This window comes from Staurois parvus, unplaced genomic scaffold, assembly GCF_062004578.1.
Source record: "Staurois parvus isolate SC_StPar_1 unplaced genomic scaffold, SC_StPar_1.0 ptg002034l, whole genome shotgun sequence".
NCBI classification, from domain to species: Eukaryota; Metazoa; Chordata; class Amphibia; order Anura; family Ranidae; genus Staurois; species Staurois parvus.
In genome coordinates this window covers 63,040-81,703 of record NW_028319830.1, presented here as the reverse complement: position 1 = coordinate 81,703, position 18,664 = coordinate 63,040, and the positions used below count along the sequence as shown (strand labels likewise).

General features: G+C 45.2%; 1 protein-coding gene across 1 annotated transcript in view; it reads left to right on the top strand.

Annotated features, from left to right (window-relative positions):
- Window positions 1-18,664, top strand: part of LOC149432951 (lactase/phlorizin hydrolase-like) — an 84,136-nt gene that overhangs the window by 56,521 nt on the left and 8,951 nt on the right. The window contains exons 13-15 of the mRNA XM_089664775.1: window positions 4,777-4,886; window positions 12,142-12,276; window positions 17,014-17,234. Coding sequence (XP_089520901.1) covers window positions 4,777-4,886; window positions 12,142-12,276; window positions 17,014-17,234 — 466 coding nt within the window. The remainder of the gene's footprint in view (window positions 1-4,776; window positions 4,887-12,141; window positions 12,277-17,013; window positions 17,235-18,664) is intronic.

Below are 18,664 nucleotides of genomic sequence, written 5' to 3'. Positions count from 1 at the left end.
GGTTCATCAGGAACTGGCCGTGATTCAAACCATGAATGGGCAAGCTGAATGTACCCAAATCTTCTGATCGATCAACTAGGGTACAACCAGCCTGCCGGATTTTACATGCGATTATTGCTAGCGGTTGTTATAGCCGCTAGCAAACAATCACTGTGGGTACGACTTCCCCGCCCCTCGTCGGGAGAACACAATACCTCCACAGGAGAGTGACTGTGTTGATGAGGGAATTGAGGGAATTTCTGTGGTTGCAGGAAAGAAATTTTTAAAAAATATATATATTTTTTAAATATATTCTTCAGATTTTTTTTTAACATATAAAAAAGTAATTATAAGATATATATTTACAAATATTTGTGTATGCATTCCAAAAATGTAGATTTGTATTTTTAAAGACATACGGTATATTTGAAATGTGTTTTTAAAAATATTTTTCAGATATTTTGTAATAAAAACGCATTTCAACATGCAGTGTGTATATATATATATAAAAATAGATTTTGAAATATATTGAATATGGCCAAAATTGTAGTATTTCAAATATATGTCAATATATTTGGGAAGAATATTCTTAAAATATATTTCAAATATATTTTTCTTCCATATGGGTGCATCCTCATGGACATGAATGGGCCGCCTGTATGCAGCATCTGCCAGCTAGGGAAGGATAAACAAGCGGTCTGTTCATTGTGTATGACCTAAGCACCTATGTGAATAAGGGGTAACACACAAAAAAAAAACTAACTATATAAGTTTTTTCAATGCTGTGTACCAAAACATAGAGATGGTTCACATCTGTGAATTAAAACACACAATGATGCATTGCCTAGATGCCTTGCAGTGCTGATAAAAAATATAAGAGCATTGCACTTCGTTGCCGGCATTGACATGCGTTGTCCTAACATGCTGTAAAGTGGATTTTTTATCAAGCGTCACCGCAGTGCATCAGCGTGAACAGACCCAGAGGATTAGGTAAGAATTTTTTTCCCTGTTAAAGCAAATTGGATCATACTTTTTTTTGCCTTCTGGATAAACAATATTTTCAGTTCTTTTTCGTTTTGAACTTTATGAACATTTATATGATGTTAACTTAACTAATTAACCGCTCCAGTTAAATTGTTACAGAAATGGGACTATGAGTCCTCACTATTGTGCCAATAGTTCAGCAGCTTAATCCTTCTGTAAGATAGTCATTTCCTCTCTGCATGACCTGTAGTCAAATCTCTGAATATTTTTTTTTTATATGGGCCAGTGAACTTAGTGAACCAGATATAATTGTACTATAGTGACTAAAAATACTTCTTTGTACATCATTGAAGGAAACCTTTTCAGCCCTGCAGTGCCATCTGTCATCTGTAAAAACAGGATATACTGTACATTTGCAGTTGTTACATGCACTATATTGCCATAAGTATTGGTCTAGTCCTCCAAATCATGTGATTCAGGTGTTCCAATCACCTCCATGGTCACAGGTGTATAAAATCAAGCACCTAGGCATGCAGATTGCTTCTACAAACATTTGTGAAAGAATGGGTCGCTCTCAGGAGCTCAGTGACTCCAAGCGTGGTCCCGTGATAGGTTGTCACCTGTGCAATAAGTCCATCCGTGACATTTCCTGGCTACTAAATATTCCACGGTCAACTGTTAATGGTAATATAACAAAGTGGAAGCAACTGGGAACAACAGCAACTCAGCCACCAAGTGGTAGGCCACGTCACATGACAGAGCGGGGTCAGCACATGCTGAAGCGCACAGTGCGCAGAAGTCGCCAACTGTCTGCAGAGTCAATAGCTAAAGACCTCCAAACTTGCTGTGGTCTTCAGATTAGCACAACAACAGAGCATAGAGAGCTTCATGGAATAGGAAAAGAAAAGGGGGATTTAATAGGGCCCCCCCTTTTCTTATGGGACTATGGCAAAGGAAATAAGGTTTCAAGTCCCCCCACTGTATTTATACAGTGGGGGAACATTCTTGAAGGTCAGTAGGGTTTTTAGTCCCCCCCCATTGGTGTGAGGAGGAGAAAAAAACATTAAAGTTTCAAGTTCCCCCATGGTATACTAATGTAATGGGGAAGCTTCTAGAAAATAGGAGTTTTTAGCCCCCCACTACACTCGGACAGTTTTAATCCCTCCACGTTATACTAATATAATTGGTAAGATTCTAGAAAATGGGAGTTTTTGGCCCCCCACTACACTTGGACATACGTGGAAGAAAAAGTGACCAATCAGGAGAAGAATTGGAGAGAGGAGAGGGCTATTAAAAGGGGGTTCGTTAATGGAAAAAACAGAAACCTGGGAGGCATCTCTGTGGTGCTCCCCTCCCACCCACCCCTTTTTTTTGTCGCGGCCAATTATTATTGGTAAGTATCATCTTCCATGATGATAGATTGAGTAAGTATGTTCCTTGAAACAAGCTGTATGGTTAATTAACCACTTGCCTACCAGGCACTTATACCCCCTTATTTACCAGGCCAATTTTCAGCTTTCAGCGCTGCCGCACTTTGATTGACAATTGCGCGGTCATGCAACATTGTACCCATATGAAATTTTGATCATTTTTTTCTCACAAATAGAGCTTTCTTTTTGTAGTATTTAATCGCCACTGGGCACTTTACTTTTTGCTCTATAAATAAAGAAAGTGCAAAAAATTTGAAAAAAAAAAAAAAGTTTCTTTGTTTCTTTTATAAAATTTTTCAAACAGGTATTTTTTCTCCTTCACTGATGTGCGTTGATGAGGCAGCACTGATGGGCACTGATAGGTGGCACTGATGGGCACTGATAGGCAGCACTAAAGGGCTCTGATAGGCAGTACTAATGAGGTGGCACGGATAGGCGGCACTGATAGACAACACTAATGAGGTGTCACGGATAGGCGGCACTAATATGCAGCACTGATAGGTGACGCTGATGATGGGTACTGATAGACGGCACTGACTGGCATCACTGCTGGGCACTGACTGGCGGCACTGACTGGCACAACCCCTGGGCACTGACTGGTGGCACTGACTGGCAGCACTGCTGGGCTGCACTGGTGGGTGGCACTGGTGGGCAGCACTGGTGGGTGGGCACAGGTGGGTGGCACTGGTGGGCACAGGTGGGTGGCACTGCTGGGCACAGGTAGGTGGCACTGCAGAGTGGCACAGGTGGGTGCACTGCTGGGCACAGGTGGGTGCACTGCTGGGCACAGGTGGGTGATCTGCTGGGCACGGGTGGGCGGAGCTAGTGGGCGCACTGCTGGGCACAGGTGGGCGGAACTTGCGGGTGGTACTGCTGGGCACCGATCATCAGGGCACTGATCATCAGTGCCCTGATGATCGGTGCCGATCCCCGCTCTGACAACTGCCGGTTCTCGGCAGTACTTTCCTCACGACCTGACAGCGTGAGGAAAGTGCAGCCGAGAACCGGCACTTGCATTTCCCTCTGATCAGCGTGTCATTGGACACCGCTGATCACGTGGTAAAAGGCCGCTGTGATTGACCTTTTACCACATCACGTGATCAGCTGTGTCCGTAGGACACAGCGATCACGGAGATCGCCGGGTGCGCGCCCCCTGGGATGCGCAGGAGAGCGCGTTCTGGGAGGACGTCATGTGCCGTCCACTCAGAACTGGCCGGCCGCAGTGCAGCCGTCATTCGGCTATCTGCGGTCGGCAGCTAGTTAAGTATGGTTGCTAAGTGTTGTGTTAATAAGTACAGCTTGAGTCGTAGTGACTAAGATGGGGTTTTGAGTAATATTAATTTAAGATAAAATGTTTTAAAATTATTAGTAAGCTAATATGTAAAAATAAATAGTTATTATAAAAAAATGATATTTACACCAATAATAAAACGGCCGTGGCCGAGTTAGTACCAAACAATTAGAGTGTGGTCTTTTATTGTTGTAGAATAAAGAATACTGCCTACAGTCCCATGGGTTTCCATGGCCGAGCAGCTGCATCCAAGCCTTACATCACCAAGTGCAATGCAAAGCATCGGATGCAGTGGTGTAAAGCACGCCAGCACTGGACTCTAGAGTAGTGGAGACGTGTTCTCTGGAGTGACCAACTACACTTCTCTGTCTAGCAATCTGATAGACATGTCTGGGTTTGGTGGTTGCCAGGAGAACGGTATTTGCCTGACTTCATTGTGCCAAGTTTAAAGTTTGGTAGAGGGGGGGATTGTTTGTGGTGTGGAGTTGTTTTTCAGGGGTTGGGCTTGGCCCCTTAGTTCCAGTGAAGGGAACTCTTAAGGTGTCAGCATACCAAGACATTTTGGACAATTTCATGCTCCCAACTTTGTGGGAAGAGTTTGGGGATGGCCCCTTCCTGTTCCAACATGACTGCGCACCAGTGCACAAAGCAAGGTCCATAAACACATAGATGAGCGAGTTTGGGGTGGAGGAACTTGTCCTGTCCTCACCCCAATAGAACACCTTTGGGAGACAGCAGGCCTTCTCGTCTGACATCACTACCTGACCTCACAAATGTGCTTCTTGAAGAATGGTCAAACCTTCCCATAGACACCCTCCTAAACCTTGTGGACATCCTTCCCACAAGAGTTGAAGCTGTTATAGCTGCAAAGGGCGGGGCCAACTCAATATGGAACCCTACGGACTAAGACTGGGATGCCACTAAAGTTCATGTGCGTGTAAAGATAGGAAGCCCAATACTTTTGGCAATATAGTGTATATTGAGTGGGTAATCTGCAGCAATCAATCACAATCCATCATTCTCTAAACTGCTAAATGTTCAATACACCTGATCTCACTGAAACTTTTATTTTCTCATTTTTTTCCCATCTAGTTTTATGGAGGATGGTTTGCAAACCCAATTTTCAACAATGGTGACTACAATGAGATAATGAAATCACGTGTGCTAGAGAGAAGCTTAGCGCAAGGCCTGACACAGTCCAGGTGAGAACTTTGACTCATTGAATCCACTGTGAGTGAATTTGTGCAGTAATAGGCTGCCATGTTAGTCCAAGTCTATCTTGTACACATACATACAACAGGTTTGTGTCTTGTTGGGGTGCTGAAACTGGAGTTAAGTAGTACCAATGCCTCAGCAATTTTTACCTGGGAGGAGGGAAGCAAGGGGATGGTTGTGCTTCAATGGACAAACACAGCCCCAGCTAGGAATGCGCATGCATGGGGAGAGACCAGCAAACAGGGAGGCAGATGATTGACTTGGGGACCAACCAGGTTGCCAGGAGGGAGTATTTTATAAGGAAGTATACAATACATTTATGCATGTCTGGATTTCCTGATTTAAAATTATAAAAAGGGTGTAGTATTAATTTAAGACAGGATTGGGTTTATCCTAATCAGTGTAACCCCTTCCTTTCCCCAGCACTCCTGAGCTAACTGCACTAACCCCCCACCCCAACTCTAGTTGATTTTCCCCAGTTGGGACACAAACAACAATAAAAACCTAGTTGCACAAGGTGGATAAAAGAACTAATAAAGTCCAGATTTAATTGTATTCAGAATCATGTATCTTAAAAAGCCAACACGTTTTGCAGGGATGGGGGGGGGGGGTGGTTAAGGGGTCCCCTTTCATCGGGGCTTAGTACTGTTGAGCAAAGCATGTACCGGATTAAAAAAACTGGCATGGCATCTGCAGCTATCACCAGTGGTGTATTTTGGTTGTGTGCCAACCTAGGCAAGAGTAAAATAGAATGGATGGGGGGGGAGGGGGTTGGGGAAAGAGAGAGATTCCAGCACCCACCCACAGGCCACCCTGGGAACCATGATCAGGAAAGCCCAACGTCTTCCTTGTGCAGTGATCTCTGACAATGATCCCGGAAGGAGAGTCAGACACCCTTCAGCAGTCTGAAGCCCACACTGTTGTGCCTGTGCCTCACCTGCTCCCCATCCTCAGTCACCGGCTGCCACGTGTGTCACTTCTGTTGGAGGGGAGCCCCTCTGAAAAATGCCACCCTAAGCAAACGCCTTGTTTGCCTTGCGGTAAATATACCCCTGGCTATCATACTAAAGGAAGGTCCAGAGTAAGAAGAAAGAAGACCTATACGAAGGGCCGGAATGACAGGGGTTAAAGTGGGTTGGGATCAGCAGAGTCCCATTAGCATAAAGGGGAGTCAAAATAGTTAAGGAAGGAGTGGGGGGAGCTACAAGGGGTGGTCTTACAGGGTGTGGCAGGGGGTTTTCAGTCTGAAGAGAGTTTTAACAAGGCAAACTTCCCTCCCGCCCACCTGTTGTTTGATGGTTTGTCTTGGTGGTGATTGTGCCATATTGGTGCTGGGGGACATCCGGCGGGGTGCAAAGTCCTCGTTGGTTAATGTGGGCACAAGAAAGGGCACTTTGTAGGAACCCGTCTGAGGTATGGCTTCCAGTTGTTCTGGTTGTTCTGGTGGGGGTATCTGCGGTGGTGTCTCCGAGTCGGTGATGTTGCGGCTGGAGGCCTAGTTAAGTAGGATGCAGGTATTCGTTTTCTTGATGCCTATTGGGACCTTGAAAGACCGTATGTTTATACTGTGTTTATTCTGTTATTTATTGATGGTTGTAATAAAAGGCCGGTTTTGGGCCATTAACTCCATTTGTTGTCAGTGTGGTTACTTAGGTTAAGGATGGGGGGTAGGTATTGGTTTAGTGGGACTTACAAGTCATCTTTAGTCCCCTGGTCATGACCCCTCAGGATCACTCCAATTCTATCAATCCACTACAAGCCTCATTCAGCAGTACTAAGCTCAGATGAAGGGGGACTCTCTGAACTCCCCAAATGCATTGCATTTTTATGATACAAAATTCTGAATAAACTAAAATGTGGACTTTATACATTCTGGTTTTGACTCCTAGTGCCTACTTGAGTAAAGAGTTGACTTTTGGCCACCACTCTTGAGAAGGCTGCTAAAGAGTAATCCCATTAAAATGAATAAAAAATAGTATGGCTCATAGCCAAGTATAAAAAAAATGTATATAAGCTCCATAGGGTCCCATGTCTAATACAGCTTTCTTAAAGTCGGTCACTTCTGGAAATGGCTGCTGCTCCTCTGATACAAAAAATGGAGAATCCTCTGTTGTAGAACTGTAACAAGAGTAACAAGACAGGGGGAGCCACTATCTAAGTGTAGCAATTTAATAAAACATAAAGGGTTAAAAGCAATGTGCACTCACTTGGTAAACATAATGTATGGGCCCATATTGATTTGAACCCTTTATTCTTAGATTGTAAGCTCCAAGGATCAGGGCCCTCCTATCCCTCTTGTATTGAACTGTATTGTTGCTGTATTGTCTCCCGTTATATTGTAAAGCGCTGAGCAAACTGTTGGCGCAATAAAAATCCTGTATAATAATAATGCTTTAATAAACTGCTACACTTAGATGGTGGCGCTCCCTGTCTTGTTACTCTTGTTAATCATTCCCATTGCCCACAGGAGAGGTAAGTCATTTGTCTGTTCAAGAGGAATCCCTTGATGAAGTCTTTACAGAAACCAACACTTTCAGGTGTGCTGGACCCCTGTTGCAGTCATTATTTCCTCCTGCCAAATTCTACGTCATTACAGGAGTCAGTGGTGATGTGGAGGTCAGCAGGAGGTACCAATGAACACAGTGAGGGACACAGGAGATAAATGCTCCCAGAAGCGATGGTTTCTCCGAGGACTTCAATCGGGATTTGTCTTACATAGAGTGGCATACAGGGGTATATATTCTCTCTCTTCCTTTACTTGTAGACCTCTTGGGTTGCCTTCGAATGATGTTTTTCTTTGATGTTTAAAAAAATGTTTCCTTTTGTTTGGACAAAGCAGGGATTAGCTAAAGTTTTGTTGAGTTGGTATTGCTATCTTAATCCTCATACACAGGATCAGAAAATCGTACGAAAAATGGCGCTTTCAAAGCGATCGTACGATAATCTGATCATTAGTGCACAGCAATTGTCCGAAATAATTCAAAGGGACAAGCAAAAAAATGTTTGTCGTACGACCCCAGATCATAGGCTTTTCGTTTGACCAGTACAGTTTTCAACTGACAATACAATACAAATACATGACATCACTTTCAAATTTCTATTCTGTTGTACAAGAATTCTTGTAACTTTAGTAACCTCTTCACTTTCCATATGAGACTAGCATGGAAAAAAAAACGGACGATCATTTATTCGATATTCTCAACATATATATAGGGCGGGTGTCGGCAACCCGCGGCTCCAGAGCCGCATGCGGCTCTTTTTCATCTTTGCTGCGGCTCCGGAGCACACTGCCCACCAGGTGACAGGCAATAGGGTTTCAGTGGTCGGCAAGCCGCGGATCGCAAGCCACATGCGGCTCTTCTGTGTGCCGGGCGCCCGCTCCCTTCCCTCCTCTCGGGCGGCCGCTTCAAAAGTCAGGACTCTTTTAATCCGGCCCGCGGAGCGTGGAACATTAGCTGTCCAGATGTAGGCGGGGCAGCCAGGATGTAGGCGGGGCAGCGTGACGAACTCCTCTCACAGTCCGCCCTGAAGACCGGAACACAGCGCGGGAACACAGCGAGAGGAACGCGCGGAGCAAAGGTAAGTGAATTGAGACAATATGGGGAATTAATTACTATAGGGGGGATGAATTACTATGGGGGATGAATTATTATATGGAGGATTAATTACTATGGGGGATGAATTACTATATGGGGGATGAATTACTATGGAGGATGAATTACTATATGGGGGATGAATTACTATGGGGGATTAATTACTATATGGGGGATGAATTACTATGGAGGATGAATTACTATATGCGGGATGAATTACTATGGGGGATGAATTACTATGGAGGATGAATTACTATATGGGGGATGAATTACTATATGGGGGATGAATTACTATGGAGGATGAATTACTATAGGGGGGATGAATTACTATAGGGGGGATGAATTACTATATGGGGGATGAATTACTATAGGGGGGATGAATTACTATAGGGGGGATGAATTACTATATGGGGGATGAATTACTATGGGGGATGAATTACTATATGGGGGATGAAGCTAACTGCACGATCCTGTATATAGCATTAAGGTAAGAAACAATATATGCAGTGTCGGATTTGTTTTAAATGTTGCAATGGTTTTGCGGCTCCCAGTCTTTTTTTTTCCTTCGGAAACGGGTCCAAGTGGCTCTTTATGTCTTAAAAGTTGCAGACCCCTGATATAGGGCTTAAAGTGTTACTAAACCCCAACATTAAAATCAGTCTGTATATGCAGTAAAACATGCTTGCTATACCCATTGTAGAACCAAAGCCGTTAATCCTCTGTATTATGTAAAAAGGCTGTTTGATCCTGTCTTCTCTGATCCTCCCCTTCTTCCAGTGTCTCCTTCTTATCCCCTGATAAGACATATCATGTGGAGACATTCTACACATGCTCAGTTTAGTGTGTATTGCGAGAGAGGTCTTTTTCTTTTCTTGGGAGAGTGCGTGTGATCAGCACAGAGCCAATCAGCACAGTCCACACAGAGGTCAGGGGTTTTGCATCCTCTTTGAGCAGAAAAAAAACTCCTCCTACAAGCTTTAACCAGTGCTTGGCTGGACACTGAATGCAGGGACCTGGGAGACCAGATATAGTGAATGCAGGGTCCAGGGAGACCAGATATAGTGAATGCAGGGTCCAGGGAGACCAGATATAGTGAATGCAGGGACCTGGGAGACCAGATATAGTGAATGCAGGGTCCGGGCAGACCAGATATAGTGAATGCAGGGACCTGGGAGACCAGATATAGTGAATGCAGGGTACGGGGAGACCAGATATAGTGAATGCAGGGTCCGGGGAGACCAGATATATTGAATGCAGGGTCCTGGGAGACCAGATATAGTGAATGCAGGGTCCTGAGAGACCAGATACAGTGAATGCAGGGTCTGGGGAGAGCAGATATAGTGAATGCAGGGTCCAGGGAGAGCAGATATAGTGAATGCAGGGTCCGGGGAGACCAGATATAGTGAATGCAGGGTCCGGGGAGACCGGATATAGTGAATGCAGGGTCCTGGGAGACCAGATATAGTGAATGCAGGGTCTGGGGAGACCAGATATAGTGAATGCAGGGTCTGAGGAGAGCGGATATATTGAATGCAGGGTCCTGGGAGACCAGATACAGTGAAAGCAGGGTCCTGGGAGACCAGATACAGTGAAAGCAGGGTCCGGGGAGACCAGATATAGTGAATGCAGGGTTCTGGGAGACCAGATATAGTGAATGCAGGGTCCGGGGAGACCAGATATAGTGAATGCAGGGTCCGGGGAGACCAGATATAGTGAATGCAGGGTCTAGGGAGACCAGATATAGTGAATGCAGAGTCCGGGGAGACCAGATATAGTGAATGCAGAGTCCGGGGAGAGTAGATATAGTGAATGCAGGGTCCGGGGAGACCAGATATAGTGAATGCAGGGTCTAGGGAGACCAGATATAGTGAATGCAGGGTCCAGGGAGAGCAGATATAGTGAATGCAGGGTCCGGGGAGACCAGATATAGTGAATGCAGGGTCCGGGGAGGCCAGATATAGTGAATGCAGGGTCCGGGGAGACCGGATATAGTGAATGCAGGGTCCGGGGAGACCGGATATAGTGAATGCAGGGTCTGGTGAGAGCGGATATAGTGAATGCAGGGTCCTGGGAGACCAGATATAGTGAATGCAGGGTCCTGGGAGACCAGATATAGTGAATGCAGGGTCCGGGGAGACCAGATATAGTAAATGCAGGGTCTGGGGAGACCAGATATAGTGAATGCAGGGTCCGGGGAGAGCGGATATAGTGAATGCAGGGTCCTGGGAAACCAGATATAGTGAATGAAGGGTCCTGGGAGACCAGATATAGTGAATGCAGAGTCCGGGGAGAGCAGATATAGTGAATGCAGAGTCCGGGGAGAGCCGATATAGTGAATGCAGGGTCCGGGGAGACCAGATATAGTGAATGCAGGGTCTAGGGAGACCAGATATAGTGAATGCAGGGTCTAGGGAGACCAGATATAGGGAATGCAGGGTCCGGGGAGACCAGATATAGTGAATGCAGGGTCTAGGGAGACCAGATATAGTGAATGCAAGGTCCAGGGAGAGCAGATATAGTGAATGCAGGGTCCGGGGAGACCAGATATAGTGAATGCAGGGTCTGAGGAGAGCGGATATAGTGGATGCAGGGTCCAGGGAGAGCAGATATAGTGAATGCAGGGTCTGGGGAGACCGGATATAGTGAATGCAGGGTCAGAGGAGAGCGGATATAGTGGATGCAGGGTCCGGGGAGACCGGATATAGTGAATGCAGGGTCCGGGGAGAGCAGATATAGTGAATGCAGGGTCTGGTGAGAGTGGATATAGTGAATGCAGGGTCCGGGGACAGCAGATATAGTGAATGCAGGGTCTGAGATACCAGATATAGTGAATGCAGGGTCCGGGGTGACCAGATATAATGAATGCAGGGTCCAGGGAGAGTGGATATAGTGAATGCAGGGTCCAGGAGACCAGATATAGTGAATGCAGGGTCCGGGGAGACCAGATATAGTGAATGCAGGGTCCGGGGAGACCAGATATAGTGAATGCAGGGTCCGGGGAGACCAGATATAGTGAATGCAGGGTCCGGGGAGACCGGATATAGTGAATGCAGGGTCCGGGGAGACCGGATATAGTGAATGCAGGGTCTGGTGAGAGCGGATATAGTGAATGCAGGGTCCTGGGAGACCAGATATAGTGAATGCAGGGTCTGGGGAGACCAGATATAGTGAATGCAGGGTCCGGGGAGACCAGATATAGTAAATGCAGGGTCTGGGGAGACCAGATATAGTGAATGCAGGGTCCGGGGAGAGCGGATATAGTGAATGCAGGGTCCTGGGAAACCAGATATAGTGAATGAAGGGTCCTGGGAGACCAGATATAGTGAATGAAGGGTCCTGGGTTTAGTAACACTTTAAATCCTCGGTATGGAGACTACCTTTTATTTCCTGTCCCAGTAACAAGACGTAGAGGGATAAGTCCTGGGTGCTGGGACGCTGCACTGTTGGGTTTTCGTTTATGCCCGTGTCTTCCTGCCTTTGTGGATAACTCTGTTCCTCAATATCCTGGAAACAGGGACAAAAAAAGTGAAGGGGGTTCTCTCAAATGGGGACACAGCAATAAAAACAAGACACTGATTCCAAATTTTGCTGGTCTATCTGGGCTAGAGTTGGACTTTATTGTAGTAACATTTTGTGTTTGAATTATCAGGCTTCCTGAATTCACGGAGGAAGAGAAAAAACGAATTAAAGGAACATATGACTTCTTTGGCTTCAATCACTACACCACCGTCTTGACTTCTCCGCTCAATTTCCCCCAAAGCACGCAGTCATATGATGCTGACAGGTATTATTATAATTATTATACAGAGTTTACGGAGCGCTTTACAATATAAAGGGGAACATTACAATACAGAAGGCATAGCAGGGCCCTGCTCATGGAGCTTAATATTTATTGCAGGTACTTGTATAGTGCTGTCAGTTTATACAGCACTTTACTTATATATTGTACATTCACATCAGTCCCTAACCCTCAAGGGGTGTACAATCTAAGGTCCCTAACTTACATTCATACATACATATACTAGGGACAATTTACACAGGAGCCAATTACCCTACCAGCATGTCTTTGGAGTGTGGGAGGAAACCCATGCAGGCACAGGGAGAACATGCAAACTCCAGACAGGTGGTGCCGTGGTTGGGATTTAAAGTGACAACCCTAGTACTGCCAGGCAGAAGTGCTAACCATTTAGCCACTGTGCTGCCTTACATACTACAGGGAGGGGAAGGTGGTACAAAAGGTGCAAGGGGATGATCTGATGGAGGAGACTCAAGTACAGTTCTTAGGTGGAGGTGAGGTAGGCTTCCCTAAAATGAGTTTTCAAGGATCACTTAAAGGCAGACAGGGTAGAAGCTGACTAGTCATACTGGGGAAGGGAGTTCCATAGTAAGGGAGAGGCTCTTCAGAAGCCCTAGAGGTGAGCATGGGAGGAGGTAACAAGGGAGCTAGAGAGCAGGTCTTGGGAGGAAAGGGTGATCTGGCCATTTTTTGCAGATGAGGTTGGTGATGTAGCTGGGGGCAATGTTGTGGATGGCCTTGTATGTTGTGGTTAGTATTCTGAATTTCATACGATGTACTCAAGTACAGTTCTTAGGTGGAGGTGGGGTAGGCTTCCCTGAATAAATGAATTTTCAAGGCTCACCTAAAGGCAGACAGGATAGGAGCTGACTAGTCATACTGGGTAAGGGAGTTCCATAGGCTGGGAGAGGCTGTTCAGAAATTCCAGAGGCGAGCATTGGAGGAGGTAACAAGGGAGCTAGAGAGCAGGCCTTGGGAGGAGAGGGTGATCTGGCCATTTTTTGCAGATGAGGTTGGTGATGTAGCTCGGGGCAATGTTGTGGATGGCCTTGTATGTTGTGGTTAGTATTCTGAATTTCATACAATGTACTCAAGTACAGTTCTTAGATGGAGGTGGGGTAGGATTCCCTGGATATATGAGTTTTCAAGGCTCACCTAAAAGCAGACAGGATAGGAGCTGACTAGTCAAACTGGGGAAGGGAGTTCCATAGGATTGGAGAGGCTCTTCAGAAGTCCCAGAGGCGAGCATTGGAGGAGGTAACAAGGGAGCTAGAGAGCAGACCTTGGGAGGAGAGGGTGATCTGGCCATATCTGCAGATGAGGTTGGTGATGTAGCTGGGGGCAATGGTGTGGATGGCCTTGTATGTTGTAATTAGTATTCTGAATTTTATACGATGGGGTAGGGGACAGACACGACTGTCACTTACTTATTTATAACTCCAAAACTTCACTTTTCCTTTTCAAATGCCACACCATGGCCCTCAATACAGTGAAAATATAACAGGCTGCAGATGTATCTATATTTTCTGTCCTGGGGTGTAGGTGATGCCGGCATGTTTGCAGGTTACTTATTTACAGAGTGGAATAGCGTACATAAAATATGTCTAAATCGATATATGGCTAAGTTGCTGCAACAACCAGATTATTTCCTTTGATTTTATGACAGCACTAAAAAATCTGACAAGACCGATTGCTTGAGTCACACCATCGTAAGAGAACCAGTATTCTCTGTGTTGGCGTGCTTATGAAAGTCTCAAATAGGTCACTTTTGTTGAGATTCCTGCATAAATCCAATGAGGACTGGTTTGATTTCAGGTCTTTTCATCTCTAAGCCCTGATTCACACTGGTGTGACTTCAGGTGTGACGTGCGCCTGAAGTCGCATCTAATATATTGCTATTAAACAAACAAGTGATGCTGCGCTGCTGTACAAAAAAGCGTAACTAAATAAAATTCCCAAATTTAGATCATATACTGTGAGATTAAACAATTTTGATAAAATAACAATTCTTCAGTAAATCTTGTGGTTTCTTCTTATATTAATGTCCCAAAGCCCATCAAGTGAGAATATGCAAAATCACAAAACGGTGCCACCTCCGTGCTCACTGAACTCTCACCTTAGAGCACATGAAAATGCGCTTTGATAATGAATAGACAGGAAGATTTTCCACTTTCTTAATCCATAGCCATATGGTAGCAATCAGACATCTTAAAAGTGCCATTGACTGTCAGATCAGAGCTAGGGATCGATCCCTTTAAAAGCAATGGAGGTCTCATATATCCATCTTAAAAAGAACAAGAAAAACTCCCATGGTGCAGTACATACTATCAGTATTTATTATTGATAAACAGTGTTACACTCACATGTATTCAAAGATAAAAATGCCGTAACCTCCCTAGCGGTCTGATTATGTCCATATTTCTGTGCTCAAAGCGGTACATTTTTTTTGCATGGAAACGTAGTTTTTTTATTGTAGGCCTGTCAATTTCAGGAAAAACTCACTGAAATCTGTCCGAATAGTCTAGTAAACATCCTGGGTATGTTAAAATTTGAAACACAAAATCATAAATTATAATTTAATAAATAATCATAAAAAAATAATAATAAAATAATAATACATTTAATTCAATAATATAATCAAACCAAAAACGCTGAAATTTGAAATATAGCGCCAAGTTCGCATATCACTGAGCAAAGTCGCAGAATCGTTTTCAGTGTCTGATTTACTATCGCTGTTCTCTAGCTGGTCTAAAACCGCTTTTGACCTAAAGGGACACTTTTTGGACGCCATGGACGTTTCTCAGTTTCCAGGCAGAAAGAACAGTAAAAATGCAGACAGGGCGCCGGACAAAGCACTCGGGACAAAATGTATGTGAAATGGTTTGATACAGGAATGTTATACTATGTGATTTTAGTGATTTTAGTGAATGTCACTTTTTGTCATTTTCAAATTTCCCACCGCTCCGTCCCCGTACGTCCTGACACTCGCCAGGGACGGAACCCAGAAGACAGATGCTGGCATTGGCCGGACACTGCAGGAGGGACATCGCGGGAGCGCAGGACAAGGTAAGAGAAGAACAGATGCCGGAGCAACGCCGCATGTTAAGCCTGAGTGTAGCTCAGGGTTATCGCTTGTGGTGCTGAAACTTTACCCCGAGCTACACTCGGGAATATCGCCAGGGAGGTTACACGCAAAAATGCTTCAAAAACTCCTCAGTGTGAAAGTAAACCTTTTGAGTTTATGACCACTTTAAAGCTGAACTCCAGGCAAGTGGATACATTACATATATTACATTTCGTTTTTTAAATGCACACGGCTTGAGTACCTGACATTGACTTGGTATCAGCCTCTTGTAGTCCCTGTACAGCTGAGCTCAGACTGGGAGAGGGAGAAGCAACACTTGGACCCAGTCAGTTGTGTTGCAGTGCTCATATGCTAACAAGGAGCATGCTGATGGAAGAAGCAAGCAAAGTGACACAGAGTGGAACTCATCAGTCTGCTGCTTCTCTCTTTCATTGTATAGTCATAAGTGGGGGATGGGAGGAGACCTTTAAGTGTTAGGCCTCCTGTACACTGCAGCTGATAAACTGACATTCAAGAGCTTTTCTGCCTTTTTTTCAGCAGCCCCTGAACTCTCCCTAATGTTTTCCTTGTACACATCTTCGTTTACAGGCAGTTGAGTTTACAGTCGTTTTTTTGAACGCACCAAACTTGCTTTCAGGAGTAGATTTTATCAGCATTTCAAACGCCAAATGCTTGTAAACGCGGCTAACCACGTTTATAAGCGTTTGTGTTTAGAAGCATTTTTTAACTGTTCCATGTCCAGATGCTGTCCAGAGCCTTTTTTCATCATCAGAAATGCATGCAAAGCGTTTTCCATGTATTCAAATGGACCCAGTACCCCAGCGCAGTCAGTTCCAGGTTTGGCGTGAAGGAAGAAATGGTAGAACGTGCCGCATTATACTCATGATGGGATCCATAGTGAATACAGCCAGAAAAGACAGGTCATCTCAACACATACTGCTCTCTCTGCTTCTGCTCTCTCTATTTCTATCAAAATGTCTCAAATAGTTAATTATTTACTGTTTTTCAGTGCATTCTGGGCATTTGGGAAGGTATCCTGAGGTTATCTTTAAAAAACGCTTCTAAACGCAAACGCACATAAACGCGGTATGCAAACGTGGCTAAACAGACTTTTTTTAACCTACGTTTTCCAGCAGTCAGTTTCCATCGTTCAGAAGTGTTTTCCAAATGTCCCGTGTACATGAACCTTACTTAAAATCACTTAAAAAACATCAGATCTGCTGCCCTGCCAGCCAGGCCTAAGCTATGTGGAAGAGGTATGTAAATCTCATATCTGGATGGCAGACATTTGAATCATTTGGCAGGTAAAAAAAAGCTTGCATATATGTATTTTATCTGTATTTTTTTTGTTTAGTTTTAAACAAGGATCCATAGGTGATACTGTGTATATCAGGGGCGGACTGACCATTTGGAAATTCGGGCACTGCCTAAGGGCCCGGGGTCAGTGGGGGGCCCCATGAGATGCCCCTGGTACCTTTTTCATAGGCTTTTTTGAGTTTGGGCAAGGACACAGGGGCCCCATGATCCTCTATTGCCCGGGGGCCCCATGAGTTCTCAGTCCGCCCCTGGTGTATATGCTGCGTTTTGTAAGCATGTTTGCTGAAAAAGTCAATAAATGATACTGAGATGTCTTGTCCTAGGGGAGTGGCAACTGTGACTGACCGCAGCTGGCTTGGTTCCGGCTCTATTTGGCTCAAAGTGACTCCTTTCGGCTTTCGGAGGATTCTGAATTGGATAAAGGAACAATGCAACAACCCCCCTATTTATGTGACGGAGAATGGAATCTCTGAACGTGGGACAAACCTAAATGACAAATGGCGGGATCACTACTACAGGCTTTATATCAATGAGGCTCTTAAAGGTACGAGTAAAGTAGACTTCCCAGCATTTTTATTTATTTATTTCAGGCACTTATATAGTTCCGTCAATTTACGCAACGCTTTACATATATACAGTGAAGGAAATAAGTATTTGATCATTGCTGCTGATTTTGAATGTTTGCCCACTCACAAAGAAATGATCAGTCTAAAAATCGAATGGTAGGTGTATTGTAACACTGAGAGACAGAATAGTAACAAAAAATTCAAAAGCAATGCATGTCTAACAAATTATGCCCTGATCTGCATGTTCATGAGGCAAATAAGTATTTGATCCCCTTCACAAAACATGACTTAATACTTGGTGGCAAATCCCTTGTTGGCAATCACAGAGGTCAGACGTTTCCTGTAGTTGGCCACCAGGTTTGCACACATCTCAGGAGGGATTTTGTCCCACTCCTCTTGGCAGATCCTCTCCAAGTCATTAAGGTTTGGTGGCTGACGTTTGGCAACTCGAACTTTCAGCTCCCTCCACAGATTTTCAATCGGATTAAGGTCTGGAGACTGGCTAGGTCAGGCGAGCATGGGAGCCATTCAGTGGTACCAATTCCTTCATCCTCTAGGAACTGCCTGCATACTCTCACCACATGAGGCTGGGTATTGTCGTGCACCAGGAAGAACCCAGGACCCACTGCACCAGGAAGAACCCAGGACCCACTGCACCAGGAGGAACCCAGGACCCACTGCACCAGGAGGAACCCAGGACCCACTGCACCAGGAGGAACACAGGACCCACTGCACCAGGAGGAACACAGGACCCACTGCACCAGGAGGAACCCAGGACCCACTGCACCAGCGTAGGGTCTGACAATGGGTCCAAGGATTTCATCCTGATACCTAGTGGCAGTTAGGGTGCCATTGTCTAACCTGTAGAGGTCTGTGTGTCCCTCCATGGATATACCTCCCCAGGCCATCATTGACCCACCACCAAAACACTCATGTTGAATGATGTTACAGGCAGCATAACATTCCCCACGGCTTCTCCAGACCCTTTCACGTCTGTCACATGTGCTCAGGGTGAACCTGCTCTCATCTGGGAAAAGCACAGGGCACCAGTGGTGGACCTGCCAATTCTGCTGTTCAATGGCAAATGCCAATCCAGCTCTATGGTGCCGGGCAGTGAGCACAGAGCCCACTAGAGGATTTCAGGCCCACAGGTCACCCTCACGAAGTCTGTTTCTGATTGCTTGGTCAGGACATTCACACCAGTGGCCTGCTGGAGGGCATTTTGTAGGGCTCTGGCAGTGCTCATCCTGTTCCTCTTTGCACAAAGGAGCAGATACCGGTCCTGCTGATGGGTTAAGGACATTCTACAGCCCTGTCCAGCTCTCCTAGAGTAACTGCCTGTCTCCTGGAATCTCCTCCATACTCTTGAGACTGTGCTGGGAGAACAAACCTTCTGGCAATGGCACGT